The 16,350-nt window shown below is 46.9% G+C and overlaps 1 protein-coding gene across 1 annotated transcript in view; it reads left to right on the forward strand.

Moving 5' to 3' along the window:
• The window catches only part of LOC8043662 (inactive tyrosine-protein kinase 7), a 115,139-nt gene that overhangs the window by 75,121 nt on the left and 23,668 nt on the right, over nucleotides 1-16,350 (forward strand). The window contains exons 3-6 of the mRNA XM_029976266.4: nucleotides 3,816-4,103; nucleotides 7,848-7,995; nucleotides 14,708-14,844; nucleotides 15,599-15,895. Coding sequence (XP_029832126.2) covers nucleotides 3,816-4,103; nucleotides 7,848-7,995; nucleotides 14,708-14,844; nucleotides 15,599-15,895 — 870 coding nt within the window. The remainder of the gene's footprint in view (nucleotides 1-3,815; nucleotides 4,104-7,847; nucleotides 7,996-14,707; nucleotides 14,845-15,598; nucleotides 15,896-16,350) is intronic.

Here is a 16,350-nt window from a genome sequence, read left to right on the forward strand (position 1 = left end):
GCTTTCGCAGAAAACGCCAAACAAAAGAACCCCTGACCACGTTTTTACCTGAATACAGAACACGGAGAAACACGCAAAATGTGTGTTTATTGGGAATCTGTAGTGCTGTGGAGGAGGGCTTGATTTTGACAAAAAGCGGTTTTCTTCGTGAATATCTCCGTTTCTTACCTTCACCATTTTATTTTTGTTATTGAAGAAACTTAGACACAAAATTAAAGATGGGAAAGAAAAAAACAAAACAAAAAGAAACAGCTCGTTTACAAAATAAAAAGAAACAAAGAAGAATAAAGCAATAAAAATAAACTCTAAAGGCTCGTTCACACTCTTGCAACCGAGTACGACCGAAAGAGACCAGACCGGTTTTCTTAGGACCGGATGCGCTGCAGCGGGGCTGGTCCTAAGAGATCGCAAGAGGCTTAAAAACCGGTCTGGTCTCTCTCGGTCGTAATCGGTTGCAAGAGTGTGAACGGGTCTTAATATTCAGGTTCTTCCATTGACGTCTAATGGCTGTCGATATAACGTCGCAAGCTGGACGCTAGTCAACTTATGACGCACGTATCACGTTCACTGTACCGTCATTCGGCGGCGTACTTTCGATGCTGATCTCGCGGACATGTTAATATCCCATGAACGTCAAATAAACGTAAAGTCAAGACCCTTCGTCACAATCTTTCGGCGTGCGGTTTCGAACGCCGTTGACGTTATTTCAATGTCCTTTCGACGTATGTATTATAGATGTGTGCGGCTTCGGGAGCACGAAGTCCCGAGTCGAGGCTCCGTCAGGACCAGGGTGTGTATGACCGGGAGGACCACGTGTTTCGTCGAACTTGCTTGAGGCGTGAAACGGCAGCTGGGGGTCGGAAACTGCATGGTCCTCCCCTGCCCTTCATCTATTACATCATTATGACGTCATTCGTGGCGTTTCTTAGTGTGTTTTTTGTAAGCGCATTCATGTAAGCGGATTGCGCGCTCCTGTGGCTGCCTTGTAGCGCTTCTTCTGCTCCCGAGAGATAATCCTGCCATTGTTGGTTTTCGAGGAAGATAGTTGAAACGCCAACTTTTGTCCAACCTTGCGGCTCAACTGGTTGGAGGAACCTTCGAACTTCGCAAGAATCGACGAAGTTCGACTACATAAACAGAGTTGCACAAACACACACACGCACAAAGAACTAGAAAACTTAAAGAATCCCTGGAGAGGGGGAACAAGAGGGACAAAGGATAAACACGAATCTCCAAACACAGCTATAGGTGACTGGTGCGGGACCGAAACTGGTCGCGGTTGGAGATTTGTTTTTGTCCCTTGTCCCTCTTGTTCCCCTTCTCCAGGGATTACTTCCGTCATTCTTGTCCAGCTCGCTTGCACCTTTGCATTGAATTGCATTATAATCAAAAGTTAATGTGTTTTTCCTTTTTTTTTTAATGGCTTATTTTAAGTTTTACAGAATATTTGTCATTGTTTACGGAATAAAAATAAAGCATATAAGCTTTAATTAATTTAGTTCGTTTCTTCAAATGCTGCACCCCTCAGTCGCCAGGCGGTGCAGCTTGTTAATTTACGAGCATACGTAATAATCGAACTTTTGTCAAACTTCGAGCTACAAATAAAAAAAAAAAAAATACCGAGTCTGGCCGAATTTGTATTTCGACAGGTTCGGGACGTAGTCGTGGAACGTAGCGTAATCGGAACTCTCTCTTGCAAACTCGCTGAATAACGACATTTTAGAAATAAAAAAAAAAGCGCTCGCCTGTTATTTTTTTTTTTATATGTATACGTTTTTAAAACAGTACACATTATGCGTATCTCGTTTTACGCAACCACATCATTCGCCTCCCTTTTTTTTTTTTTTTTCTTGCAGAAATTTCGGGAAAAGGGAGTTGGGGCCCAGTCCGCTCGCTACCCACGTACCGAAAACGTCTGGCAACCCGCCAGACCCTGGGGTTGTCAGATGACTCACACCGATATACGCCAGACTACCTCCACCGTTTCCATTTTTATATATTTATATATTTTTTACGTTTCGATTTTCGCATTTTCGACGTAATTTATAGGTTAACAGTTCCTGGAAAGGGGATGGTGGGAGAGCTGTAGAGCTTCGGGAGGGTGGGTCAGTTGATAGCCATCTGGGACTCGTGAAACGAAATGGAGGGAGAAAGAAAATTATCTGCGGGGGAAGAAGGAAAAAGGCGGTGAGATACCGGGGAAAGAAAAATATAAATGAAAAGGGAACACGTAATTTTCTGACATAGTGATAGAGGGCGAAAGAGAAAGGAGGGATAGGTGATGCCTAAGGAAGAACGAAGGGAAAGTAGGGAAGCGTACGATGTAACCTTGCACGAGGGAGAGAGGCTGAGCAGGAAGGTAAAAAAAATAAAGGGGAAATCTGGGGAAACCTGTGAGTTAGATATAGGGAAAGGGTACAAGGTGATGGGGAAATGGGGGAGGGCAAAATGTAATGGGGAATACGGGGAAAGGGTAGTTTTCTGACATAGTGATAGAAAGCGAAAAAGGAAGGAGGAAAAGGTTGTGTCTAGGAAGAACGAAGGGAAATAGGGAAGGCGTACGATGTAACCTTGCACGAGGGAAAGAGGGTGAGCAAGAAGGTGAGAAGAAAAAAAGGGGAAATCTGGGGAACCGGTGAGTTAAGGTGGATGGGGAATAGGGGAGAGGGCAAAATGTAATGGGGAATACGGGGAAAGGGTATGGTGAGAGGGTGGGTAATTTTCCCCCAACTGTCCGGCCGCTTTTTGCCCGCCGATAAAATATGACCCGTGTCGGTGAATGTCAGGACCGCGTGCTGGGCCTCGACGCACGGACCCCTCGTCGGGCCCCGCTCCTGAATAGGGAGGAGGGAGGGACGCTTCGGTCGGCTTTGATTAGCAAGAGCCGGAGGCGGCTTGCGCACGCGCACTGGGGACCGACGTGCGTCAGCTTCCCGATTATACAAACATCGGAAAAGATGCTATAATTAAAAAAAAATTCGCAGCAATTATTATTATTTTTTTTTTTTTTTTTTGCAAAAACTTAGTATTATAACTTTATAAGACATGTTATTCGGTCCTGATTGCGAAAAGTAAAAAAAAAAAAGTCGTTATCGAAAAAATAAAGTAGCGAGCCACAAGGAACGCGTTACATAGAAGTATGTGCTGCGCGCAGTTGGTTGCGTGCTTGTCAGCGTCGTTTGATGGCCGTATCCATAGTGGGCTGGAAACGGCGTGAGTGTAAACAAGAACGTAAGGAGACAAGGGTACAAGACCGAACTAAAGCAACACAAAGTCAGCTCTTGGTCCAATCCGTTCCCTCCTCTCGCTCTCGTTTCTATTCGCGCTGTTTTCACTATGAACACTCACCGTGTAGCCCAACTTTGCGTTAAATGCAAAAGTTGGAGATACTTTTATCTGCAGAGTCTTATACTTGATGGAATGTTGAGGAGACATTTAGCAGTAATTTCGGGGAGTGATGAATATATAGTTTATTAGTTTTCCCCCTAAATTTTGCGGGTTAAATTGACGCCACGTGACGTTATGCATTCACGTGACACCAGGGCTCACTTCCGTGTGACCATGTCATGTGACGTCCTTTTCCCCGCAAAGGTTAGCGGAACATCTACGTCACACGACATGGTAACGTGACGGTAGGGTCGCTGTGTCACGCGATATCATGAGCTCATGTCGCGGCGTCAATTTCTCCGCTACATTTAGCGGGAAAGTGCACGGGGTACGGAAAAAGGGAACAATTTCCCGAATTAGGGGATTCCATTTGAGATGCATTTATTCTATGTTAAACACCGTCTCCTTTGTCCCTTGGGTGTCCTCAGGGATCGGCGACCAGGCGTCCGTAGAGCTGCAGAGCCCCGCTTCCCCGGCCGACTTGGCGCCCGGCGGCGACCTGTCGCTCCGGTGCCGTGTTGACGGCGTGCCGGAGCCTCAGCTCGAGTGGTTCCACAACGGCGTGCGACTGTTCCGCAGCGAGCGGCTGTCATTCCGCGGTCGTCGCATGCACCTGGCGTCGCTGACGGCCGCCGACAACGGCATCTACTCGTGCCGGGCCACCAGCGAGGCCGGGAAGGTGGACAGCCAGACCAACTTCGCCCTGGTCCTCGAGGGTGAGTGATCCGAAGGAATATCTGCTGTCGAGACCGGTTATAACGAAATCAACGGGAATCGGAAATCACTTCGATATATCCGGTATTTCGTTATAACCGATTTCGGTTATAACGAAGTGCTAAATGGAATGGGGAATCGTGATCGCTTTGCTGTAGCTGCTATTTCGTTATAACCGACTTCGTTATAAGCGACTTCGTTATAAGCGACTTCGTTATAACCGGTCTTACTACTGCACCGTGGTGCACACCGTTCAACCAACGGGGTTCGCAGTCACAACGTTCGTATACGCTACACAAAAGACACGGTGTCTTCGCAGACATGGTGACGGAGTATTCTGCGGACGCACCTCAAGCAAGTTTGGAGCATGTTGACTTCGTATACATGTGTGCTTAAAACATGTCTTCAGACAGTTGTTGTACGACCAATACGATCTTTGTAGAAGCAAGAAGCACGTCTCAGGCTGTGTCTGTAGGCCGTCTCTTGTATGACGTGTTGGCAGTGTGAGAATGGCTTTAGGACATCGATAGGGAGTTTGGGTAGATCGTTCCGATGCGGTTATCGCGTTCCTAGACGCTTTGCAATTTGTAATATGGTTTAGGAAGTGACATCTTTATAAAACAAGGGACGTCAGCCTACACCACCGATAGATGATGACATGGCAGTATTCACGTCGTTTCATCGCAGACATCATTTCCGGCAACCAATCAGCGATCGTGGTTGCTGATTCATTGCTGGCAACCGCCACGTCCAATCAGCTAGAAGAGAGGGGAAAGAGAACACGAGAAAGGGAAGGATAAAGTAAGAGAGAGAGGAAAAAAATAGATTGGGAATGGTTCCTGGAAAACTCGCGCGGTGGCGCGGGGAGTCATCCCAAACGCCACGAGTCACTTCACTCGAAAACGCCCCGAGGCCTTCAGCCGAGTATAGTACCAACCAAACAAGTCAATTTCTTTTCTTATTTTTTGCAGACACGTAATACAAAGAATAAAAAAAAAATTAAAAATCAACTCGGGAGAGCGGCAAGCTTGCACAAATCGAACGACCATCACTTGCGAAGGGGAAGAAACCATCGCTGAATGCTTTCTTTTTTCTCCCTGCTCGGAAACCGTTTTCATTCCCACGGGGCGCGGCTCTGGGCAACTGAAAGTCGAGCTAAAATAAGGAAGCAAACGCAAACCGTAAACCCAGTCCATCCATAAAAGAGGACTTCGTCTCGGAGGCATCCTTGGGCCGAAGCAGACGAAATTGGTCCCAGTACACTGGTTTCGCACGGCGCTCTCGAAGAGTGCCACGGAGAGAGAGAGAGAGAGACGGGCTGCTGAATATAGACTCACTCAACAGTTCCTGGAGAGACGGAACGACCGTCGCATTTCTTCCATCGCGAGCTGTGATAGGTTAAGCGAACGAGCCAATGGAAGGACTACGAAATGCGATTGCGTCCAACTCCAGATTTTCGGAATCATTGTGGTGTAAGCAAGTGACCGTGATGATAACACTGCACAGAGCGCAGCAAAGACTCCAACATCAGGAGCGTTCGTCTGGCCAAGAAGCGTGGTTTCATTGAACGATTCGATCAGCTTATCCACGCTTCCCTTCGCTGCGTGTCCACTGCGTCGTGACACCTATATATCTTATCTCATTGGCTTTCCAATCCGTCCAGACATTGAAAAAAAAAAAAAAAAAACAAGTAATGTCGAGCTTTTTTTCTAAAAAAATAAAGAAGGTTTTTTTTTTTATGTTGCTATTACAACAGTTCATCAATCGGCGCATGACATCATTCCCTCATTTCATTGGCTTTCCTCGACTCAGTTCCAGCCAATGATAAGAGCGAACGGTATCGAGATCTCAGTGGCAAAAGGGCCGAATGCCTTTTTGCCACAGAAACTGCTTGTCCGCTGGAGCATTACAACAATGGTGAAAGCAGACGGGCTTTATGCTGCGGAAGAACACTGCGGCGCAACAATACAAGGTGCGTGCTGAGGCCCTTCCCGCATGCATCGGAAAGCAAAGAAAAAGAGTTCAAAATAAGAACTGGTTTTCGCCAGCGCCTCATAATTTGGCAAGCCTTACACGAAAAGCATGGTTTTAAACCTAAATTTGGAGATTCTTTTTTTACAACAACATGGGTTTAAAGTATTAATGTGCCGATTTTCCTTTATGATCACTGACAGAATGAGAACGGCAGAGCGTGCCTTTCGAACACACCGGCCTCCATTACGCGCTCCATGCCTTCCGCCGTGCTTGGGTTGCGCGCGCCCTGGAAGTGCCCGAGAAACCGAAGCATTGTCGAAGGCAGGAAGCTCGCGACGGAGGCGGGACAACTGTAGTTCCTCCCTGCCGTTTCTTACTTTGTCAGCGACTACAATGCCTCGTGACACAGGGGCCCGTCGACGCCAGCTAGCGCCCGCTTTGAACTCCTCGGGATGTCCGACACGGGCCATAGCGTTGTGAGGTAGCTTTTTAACGCGAAACGTTTGTATGCTATTGCTTCGCAGATGAAGTGAAGCCTCAAAAAGCGTACCCGCGAATTGTCCCGCTAAAGTTAGCGGGGAAGATGACGCCACATGGCTCCATGTCACATGACCTATACGAACATTCAGTTTCTCGCTAAATTTAGCGGAAAAATTGACACGCGTAAAGTGGACTTAACACCCCTAACTCTAACTTTAAATCTAACTCTAACTGTAAATAACACTAAGTCCACAAACTTCACTAAACACTTGGTGTAGCGTTAGCGGTTTAGCATCGCTAGGAGAACGTTTCACGTGCTAAGTAATTCGCGACCCATTTTTTTTTTTTTTTTGCAATATATTACGCAATTGGAAGGGAGAGTTCAACATTACGTTCTTTGTTCCATTGCACCAAATGAATTGCAGGAAACATGCGTATCAAGGCCGTCTTGCACATCTGGGCCTTTACTCAGTGACAGACTGACAACCCAATGCCTCGCTTCGAGCGCGAGCCTTGTAGCTTTGATACCATTCCCTCGCTTTCGAAGTCCCAGAGCCCGGCGGTAGTTAACTAGCGCGTGCAGGAGGCGGAACATACCCTCTTTACAAACAATTCAGCGTAGAAACTAGATTCGCGTGAGATGAAGCATCTGCGCATGCGCAGTGCTGACAGCAGCGCCACCGCAGCGACATGACGTCAGAGAGTTCAGTTGGTGGTACCGGCTACGGACCCGGTGACGGATACGGACTGCCGGGTACCGGGAGTCGATAGCCGGCACTCGTCGGTATCCGGAGGTCCGGATAGCGACTCTACCTTAGTGTGGTGCACTCTCAAGAAATAAGGGTGTCAAAAGGTGTATTTTACACCCTCTGCCCCATATAATACGCCCCCAAACTTCAATTCGACATACAGCGCCCTATAGTCGAACAGACGGCCCGAAATCTTACGAGGGGCTTGATAGCCGTGTTGTACAACTTATTAAAATAGCTAATGTACGTTTTACTGAACACGAAAAAAATAATCCGGGTTTTCTTGGCCCTTCTGTAAAAACTCGGTTTTCTTTATATGGTCTTTAATACGTACTTTAGCTATTTTATTAAGTTGTACCACACGGCTATCAAGCCCCTGGTAAAATTTCGGGCCCTCTGTTCGACCGTAGGGCACTGTACGTGGAATTGAAGTTTTGGGGTGTATTATATGGGACAAAGGGTGTAAGAATACACCTTTTGACACCCTTTTTTCTTGAGAGTGTGGATCCTGATTGGTGTTGCTCTACAAATGCGGCTTCCCAGGCGAGAACGTGCCCCGGATCAGCGTGCTGCCCGGCGACGTGACGGTGCGCCGAGAAGCCACGGCGAGGCTGGACTGCGTGTACGACGGAGCTGCCGTCACCGAGTGGTACGCCAGGGACGGGGATGTGCCGCTTACCAACTCCTCCAAGTGAGTGCCTCGCCGGTGCCTAGATAAGACAGCTGGAGTGGCTAGAGATTAAACTAGTATCTGTTCATGACTGCAGGCATGACATCTTGGATAGTGCCCCATGTGCGCAAGCACATACTGCGATATGATATGATATATTTATTTTAGTTCAGGACACTGAGGACAGCCGCGGCGCCGCTTCTAATGATGATGAAATGGTATAGTACAAATGAATCGTGTGAAGGATGACGATGATAATCGGATGATGAAGAGGGCGAAGAAGAGTGTCAGGCATAGCGGCGGTCGATGGTAGTCTTTGCGGGACCCCCAGGGGCTGCTGACTTTAGCAGGCCAGACTCGAACGCCTGGCGAGGGCTCCCCGTTTGCCCAGCATGCAGACGATCCGGCCGAATTTCCGGTGGCGCAGGAAGTACAGCACTCCCGAATTTCGTATGGTTCTTTAAAAAAATTAGTGTATCAGGGAGCCCATGTATACATCTTGATAACATAGCTTTTCTGTTAACATTTCTGTTATATTGGCCATTCAACTCCAGATAACGCAGTGAGATCCAAACCCGTCCACAACGGACCCTCACCGAGCGCTGCTGTCGCTTTTCTTTCCTCCGCGATCTTTGTGGCCCTCAACTTGATCCGGGAGTATAATGCATCTTCCCTTTGTCCTCTATGAGTTTGGTTGCTCTGCTCTTCGTGTGTTGTGGCGCGCTTCCACTAATCAAAACGCCCTAACATCGACACCGGGTCCTGGACGTTTGACGGGGTCGCCCTCGTAGGTCTTCATAAATCTCTCTGGCGTGTCACGTGTCAAACCGCGTTCCTCCAATTCGTCTTCGTTTGCTTCCTATTACACTCCGTGGCTGGTCTTTCTTTTGTTCCTTCGAATTGTTTTCGCCGTCGTTGTTTTATGTTCGTCTCGGCGCCGGTTATGTTTTTTTTTTTGTGTGTGTGTGTTTGTTGAGTCGGGTTCCCCGAGTTGATGGATGCGACGGTTATGTATACGTGTTTTCTACGCACCGCATTGGGTCTGAGGGATTTGAAACGAACGTGACCACGTGACCGTATGCTTCGCTTCATTGCGTTCTCTATTGAATGAGCGGCGGCTCGTTCAATAGAGGAGACAGATGTACTAAACAAAGCTGGTCGCTGTTCGTTGCACTCTCTAGTCTAATATGCCTAGATTTCAGAGTGTTTCCAACTGCTCGATCATGATCACGTGGTATGTGGGCCGTGTTTTGCAATACGGGCTGCGAGAAGATGACAGAAGCGTTGATCGCCTGCACGCGTCTCTGCCCGCTTTCCTCCTTGTCACGCAACAACACAACGCATGCGCAGTTGAGACCAATCAGCGCAGCGGTGTCCACTTTAACATTGAAAACGGCGTCCGTGGTTTGAGCTGCTCTCCCTCTTACATCTAGGCCCTCTAATGCGTGACCATGGGAACAAGGAAGGTTAACCCTATCACGACCGTGTGGTGTATACGTGCTGCTAGGTTCGATTAAAAAGGCGTAACGTAAACTTTTAAAATGCGGAGATGACATTTAACTATTAGAATTGGAAACACTGGGTAGGTGGCGCAAGAAGCCGCCCGATTCTAAATCGCTGGGTGTTCTGACTGATCCAAGTACCGCCATCGTTTGATCGTGCCGCGGGCGCTCCTATTGGATGCCGGCGACGCGTCGCCATTTCTGGCTCATGCCGCATCCCACATCTAGACGTGCACGCTCCTATTAGGCCTATTAGCCTGCTGTGGCTGCCGTTGATGCGCCGCCATTTGCGAGCACGCTCGATGATCCTATTGGTCTACCGTAGACCAATAGTATTTACTTATACAGAGGTGCCTGACGTTGGATGCTTTCGCTAAAATTGTGGAAAGATTGGAGCACCTGAGTAAATCAGGAAAAAACAAAAACTGTTTTCCCTATACTTTTCATGCACATTAAAAAAAAAAATATGGTGTTAACTGTGGCGCTTATCTGGGCCAAATAAAGTAAAGAATAGTTAAGTAAATTATTTTTTTTCTCACGAATTTTTAGATTGTAGTATACTCCAAAAGAGCCCTTAACAATTTTCTGGTGATTTTGAGATAAAAGGCCTAGCGATAATTTTTTCATAGACAAAGCTAGTTTTTATTTTATTTCTTTTGACTCCGGAGGTTTCATGTATTCATACTCTCAATTAATTAATGCACCAGCTTCGAGCACATCTGTAGTTAATCCCAGCGCTAGATTTATGCGGCCAGTTTAATGCGCGTTCAATCCATTTCGCGCACGCTGTAGATTGGCGGCGACACTCCGCCATTTCTGGATCAGGTGCGTCCCGGTAAGCACCAGCTTGGTGGCACTTGTTTATAAAATTCAAATTCATCCAGCGCTTTACCCGATTCAAAGGGCTCATATTATCTACTTCCTAACATGCTGGCCTCGGCACGTGGCGCCGCGTTGCGGTAGCGCGCAGAGGCGCAAACCGCCGCCAGTTTTGAAATGGTTCGTCCCACCGTTCGCCCGTGCTCGCGTGCTCTTCTCACGCGAGAAAAACACGGGATTCAGTGAATCCTAAAGTATTCCACGTTTTTTGCCACAAAGTTGGAAATATGCTTTTTCGGATGGTAATTTCATGCCCATACCACGAATCAGTAATCCAGCCTCGCAAAATTTATCGTTGCAGGTGTTGGTTCTCGTGCATGTGCATGCTTCGTTTCACATAGTTTTTGTATATATACTTTCTTTGGTGAAATTTTGTTTCTACCTGGCTTAACCTGTTCCTTGGAAACTCAACGACGGGAAGTCCGTTTCGTCATTTGCGCCGTTGAAGATGCTGTAATTGCGTTGGCACAGTGCCGGACAACACAAAAACATACGAACACCCCTTCCTTTTGTTGTTCCTTGCTTTTTAGAGTATTGCTATTGCAATTATATTGTTTCTCATCATAACGTGTAAAACAGCGAAGACTACGACCGCGAGGTCCTTGCTTTCCGTACGCGTGCACGTGGTAACAATGATGTTTCGAGATCAAAGGCTGCATTTTGTATTTATTTTATCTATTTCCTGAACTCTATTGATACTGTATTTCGGTGATTGATTTGATTTGTTTTAGCACTCAATCTAAACCTTCCAAAATACATTTGTAGCTGTGTTTTTTTAATAAGAGAACAGTCGCACGCCACAACGTTTTGGCGTGCGGCCTGTAATTTCTTTAAGATACCAAGATATACACCGTTTTTGTGCCGCTTGATATTTTTATTTCATCAAGAATTCCGGAGAGCTATTCGCAGATTCGCCAAATTGCTCTTTGCTAGTTGACTGATGCTGACTATCAATTTGTTAAACAATTCGAAGTGCTTTACTTAGCCGTAAAGTTCCGAGAGAACGCCCGATCCCGAAAGATCGCCCATACCGTCTTTCTGGCTAAATATCTGTAACATAAAAATTCCGAAACATCGCCCACCCCCCGAACCCCGTCCGACGTCATGCGACGTCCGACGGGATTCGCATCAACCGCGCAATTTACTGTACCGGCGGGTCTGACAAGCGAGTTCATAGCGGGTTCCCGCGTTTTTGTCCGCGATCTGCGCGCGAGATATCGGGTCCCGTAACACGCGACTTGTTCCCGCATGTATGTTGCACCGTGAAATGTGAAAATTTTGAGAGAGAATAGTTGTTTATCTTGACTGTAAATAAACAACTATTATCTCTGAAAAAAGAAATGCGAATCTGCTGCGTCCGCAATTTGCGGTATCCGTTCCCGTGACATAATAGGGAGTTTTCGTAGATCGTTTTCGCCGCCCCGCAAGGCCCTCCGCAATCCGCTACAATAGCGGGAACTCCACAGTCAAGGCTATCGGCGCGCAGGCGCAGTAGCGACTTCTTCGTTGCGGAACGCTTAGCGGAGGAGGCAGCGCGGTCTACGAAAACTCCCTAATAGGGAGTTGTAGTACTAGATCGTTTTTCTCCTCCGCTACGGTATCCCCGGAGTAAACGCCGCAGCTGCGCATGCGCACCGCCAGCCTTGTCTGCATAGTTCAAGGTCTTGTGGCAGATTACGGAGCGCTATCCGGGTGCTTAGCGGTCTGCGGGAACGGTGTACTACAATTCCCTATTGTTTGTAGCAGATTCCCGCGTTTTTGTTCGCGATTTGCGCGCGCGATCACGATTCCACGCGAGTTGGTCCCGCGTGTATATTGCATCATGAAATACGATTCCGCTGCGTTGGTCCCGTAACATACGAGTTTGTAGCTGATTCTTGCGTTTTTATCCGCGACCTGCGCGTGCGATATCGGTTCCCGTGACAGGCACGTGTGTAGCGGGTTCCCGCGGGTTTATTGCACCATACAGCTTGGATCTGCCGCGTCCGTGATTTACGGTATTCGTTCCCGTGAGATGCGAGTTCTCGGCGGGTTTCCGCGGGTACCGTGAAACGCGAATTTGGTGCGTCCGCAACCTGCGGTATCCTCTCCCATGACACAGGAGTTTGTAGCGGATTCCCGCGTGTTTATCGCATTGTGAAACACGAATTTGTAGTGTCCGCTATCTGCAGTATCAGTTCCCGCGTCACGTGGTTTGTAGCCAGGTGTTCATAATTAGTTTTTGATAAATCTTTGCTGCGGTGTCCCCAAAAATAGCCCACCCCGTGTTTTTCACCATTTATCTCTCCATTTTGGGGGGGGGCGTCCTTTCAGAACTTTACGGGTACTCTAATTTAAAGCCGAGACATTGTGACAGTTCGGTATGCATATTTCTATAAGTGGTGCGTAATATATGTAGTTCAAGTACCATCAAAATCTCAATAACACTTCTGTATAAACAAAATACATATGTACATATCTTGAATAATTAATAATGCGCTTTTTAAATGCACGGCCAACTTATTTTTCGTTAAGGTAAAAGGTTTCGTAACATTGTCTTTAATTTTCTGGTCACCTTGCAATAAACCAATGTGGCACTCAATAAATTTTAATTGGCTTTTCCTTCTGTTGAAACAGATCGGTGTTTTCCATATTTTAAACCAGCCATATATTGCGGTGACTCGAAAATAATCCCAAAATGTTTGTCATGCAAATATGTTATTCTGGTAGAAAGTATTGAGCAGTTTACTCGAGATCGCAACATTTATTTCCGTAATATATTAAGGAACGCGAGATATTCGAATTATGATTTAGTGCTGTTTCAACAGTGCTAAGGTAGTTTTTATTATGAATATAAAGCCAATAACTAAAAATAAAACAAGCTTCTTGCAATGTTCATCAACAATAAAATAATAATGTTAATCTTACCTCAAACTCATCTCCCGAGTTGCCGCGACTTGTTGCGTGACTGCCTTTTATTTATTTATTTATTTTATTTATTTATTTGACATACTGTCAGTCCTGATTAGGACTTTGACACGAGTGGCAACGAGTTAAGTTTGTAAAAGCAACAGGTGAAGCAACATGGCAACGAAGCACAATGCAAGGACCACCAAAAGACATTGCAAGTCAAGAATATGCAATAGTTAGGTTGCGTCCAGCTGGAAAAGGAACAATTCAAGATGGGTGGAAGAAACAACATGTTCTGGCAACCAATTCCAGCCCCGCACCGTACAAGGAAAAAAGGAATGCTTGAAACAATCTTTATTGAACGAAAACTCTTGTAAGTGACACAAATGTCTGTTACGAGTGATACGGGATTGATGAAGGGTTAGGTATTGGGATTGGTCAATGTGCGATGAACCAGAAAGTATCATGTGTCAGAGTGCATTTACTTGATTATCCAAGATAGGCATTATGTCCACAATACGAAAGGAACAGCTCAATTGTACCTCAGACAAGCCACAGTCACTGCGTTTTTAGTATACATGGTGACGTACGCAGTCAAACAAGCAGCACCGCGTTTCGAAGTTAGCAACGAGAAAGAGGGCAGCAGAAGCAGGCGACGCGCCGGTGACTCATCGTTGCGCTTCTTTGCCGGTGGAGGCGCTGACTATCGCCCGACTGCGGCACCTCCTAGACATGTGCTCTGGGGCTGTAACTGCTCTTTTTTTGTGTTCGATAGAACTAACATATTTTCCTATAACTTTGTCTCTAGTGTTTGGTCTCCACGAAGTTCAAGGGAGAGAGAGGATGGAACAAGGAAGAGTGAGAGAATGAAAGGGAGTCTGGGGGTACAGTGTCAAAACTGGAGGAGTGAAAGGAAGTTCAGAATTGGTTCAGGGAAGAGTCGGCTCAGGGGATAGAAAAAAAAACAAACATACTGATGTTGGTGATGATGATGATGAAAAAAAAAAATCAAAGTATAAAGCTGGAGAAAACCGTTTTGACTCTGTGGGATTAGCAAGAAGGTGGTTCTAATATAAGCAAGAGGAAGGGTGAGGAAAGAAGGTAGCTCCTGGCAGCTTTCTTTTCTGTGTTGTACAAGTGAAGAGAGTGAGGCTCTCTGATTGAGGATAAAAAGGCAGCACATTCTAAATATTGATCTTTTTTATTAGCTGGAGAGAAAGCGTAACACTTGTTCTCAAAGTAATCATTATAATCTTGACACCAATTGCTCGAGTGATCTAATCAAATGCTGTTTCTTTCAAAGTTGTCATATTTGTGATCGGAGACCCTTTTCACCATGCACAAGTCTATACTGCCACACTTTTCGTGTGACCAAATACTTTGCAAATATTTTTGGCTCTGCCTTTTCTCCGGAAAGTGCAGTGAACTCTATACCCAACTGACTGTCTCCCGTACCCTTCCAGAGTCACCATCCTGCCCAACTCGTCGCTGCTTGTCCACAACGTCCAAGATGTGGACGGGGGCCTCTACCGCTGCGTGGGCGTCAGCGAGGACAAAAACGCCCCGCAGCAGTCTTTTGTGGCACGGCTCAGACTTGCCTGTGAGTGTCCGCAAGGCTCACGTCGTCTGTGGGCTGCCTCTTGGAAAGTAAACCTCCAACTAGACTCGGGACAGCAGCTGGTATTTCGCAAAAATGCTTTAGCTTCTGTTGAATGAACAACTGAACAATGTGCTGTCTGTTATTTTATATCTTCGTGTGTCAGGGTTTGGATTATGATGTTTTCCAACTCCCTCTGCTTACCGACACACCGTAAAGTGCTGAAAAAAGAAAAGAGCATCTATTCGGACGTGCGAGATGAAAATAAGAAAATGCGGGGTGGAGCGGCCTTCAGAGGTTTCATATATGTGTGCTGCACTGTAATACCCTAGGAATTATTGGTCATTTTTTTTATCGAAACATGAGGGATGATGGTAAATTTTATAATTTGTGACAGGTTAAGAGTTTAGGGTAAGCTTCTTCCACACCTTTCCACCTAAGCAGAGTGAATGCTGGAGAAGGGGCTACTCTTTATCCAGCGTTCGCTCTGCTGAAGTGGAAAGAGGTGGGAGGAGGTTTCCTTGAACCCTTAACCTTTTACCTACCATAGTGATGTGTGTTTGCCCTGTCTGTTTTTCAGTTCCTCCTTCCATTATGTCCATGTATCTTGTCGGGGAAGAGAACAACAGCCGGTAGTCTGTGCCACCTTTGTTTGTGTCTTACCCTTGTGTCCTTTTCCACTTCGTTTTATTTACTCGAATCGTGCACCGACTTCACCGTCTGTGCACCTGGGTCCTCAAACTTGTTCCTCCAACAGTCCTGGAAGACTTCAAGGAGTCGTCCATCGAGCCGCCACTGTCCCCGGACCGCCAAGTGGTGGTCCCAAAGAACGGGCAGCTGGAACTGCTGTGCGTGGTGCCCCCTGGCACGCCCCGGCCCCGCGCATGGTGGGAGGACCCTGGTGGGCACACGATCGGGGACACCGGCAGACTCAGGGTGGCCGACATGCGGCTGCTCCTCGACGCCGCCCGCAAGGGCGACGCCGGCAACTACAGCTGTGTGGTGCAGAACCTTGCCGGTACCCGCAGGACGCAGGTGCACGTCTTTGTCGCAGGTGAGGCTTCGTGACATTGAGCAGCGATGGGACGGTGTCTGGAGCAGGCTTCTGAAGGTCTCATCTATATATCTTTGTCAGATTGCCTTGAATGTTTAATTAACGTTCAAAGCAGTCTGACTATAATGAAGTCTGAGTTTTCTGCAGTGTGCATTTCATTTATCTGCCACACTCAAAACACTCCATTACTTTCTCGAACAGGCTCCATATGGAAGCCACCAATATTTAGAGCATTGGTTTTCAACTGGGTTCCCCAAAGTACCCCGTGGGTTCTTTGAAGTCTCAAATTTCATTGACTGTCGCGGCACCTCAGTAGAGCCCTTGTTTAGTTTGAAGCTTGCTCTTGTCCAGCTCACTTACACCTTTGCATTTAATTGCATTATAATCGCCACACTTCCTGCTTCCCCCTGAGAGGGAAGGGGGGGGGGGGGGGGGGGGGGAGGGGTCCTCCTTTT

The sequence above is a fragment of the Ixodes scapularis genome, unplaced genomic scaffold (genome assembly GCF_016920785.2).
Source record: "Ixodes scapularis isolate PalLabHiFi unplaced genomic scaffold, ASM1692078v2 PGA_scaffold10__122_contigs__length_95168666, whole genome shotgun sequence".
Lineage (NCBI taxonomy): Eukaryota > Metazoa > Arthropoda > Arachnida > Ixodida > Ixodidae > Ixodes > Ixodes scapularis.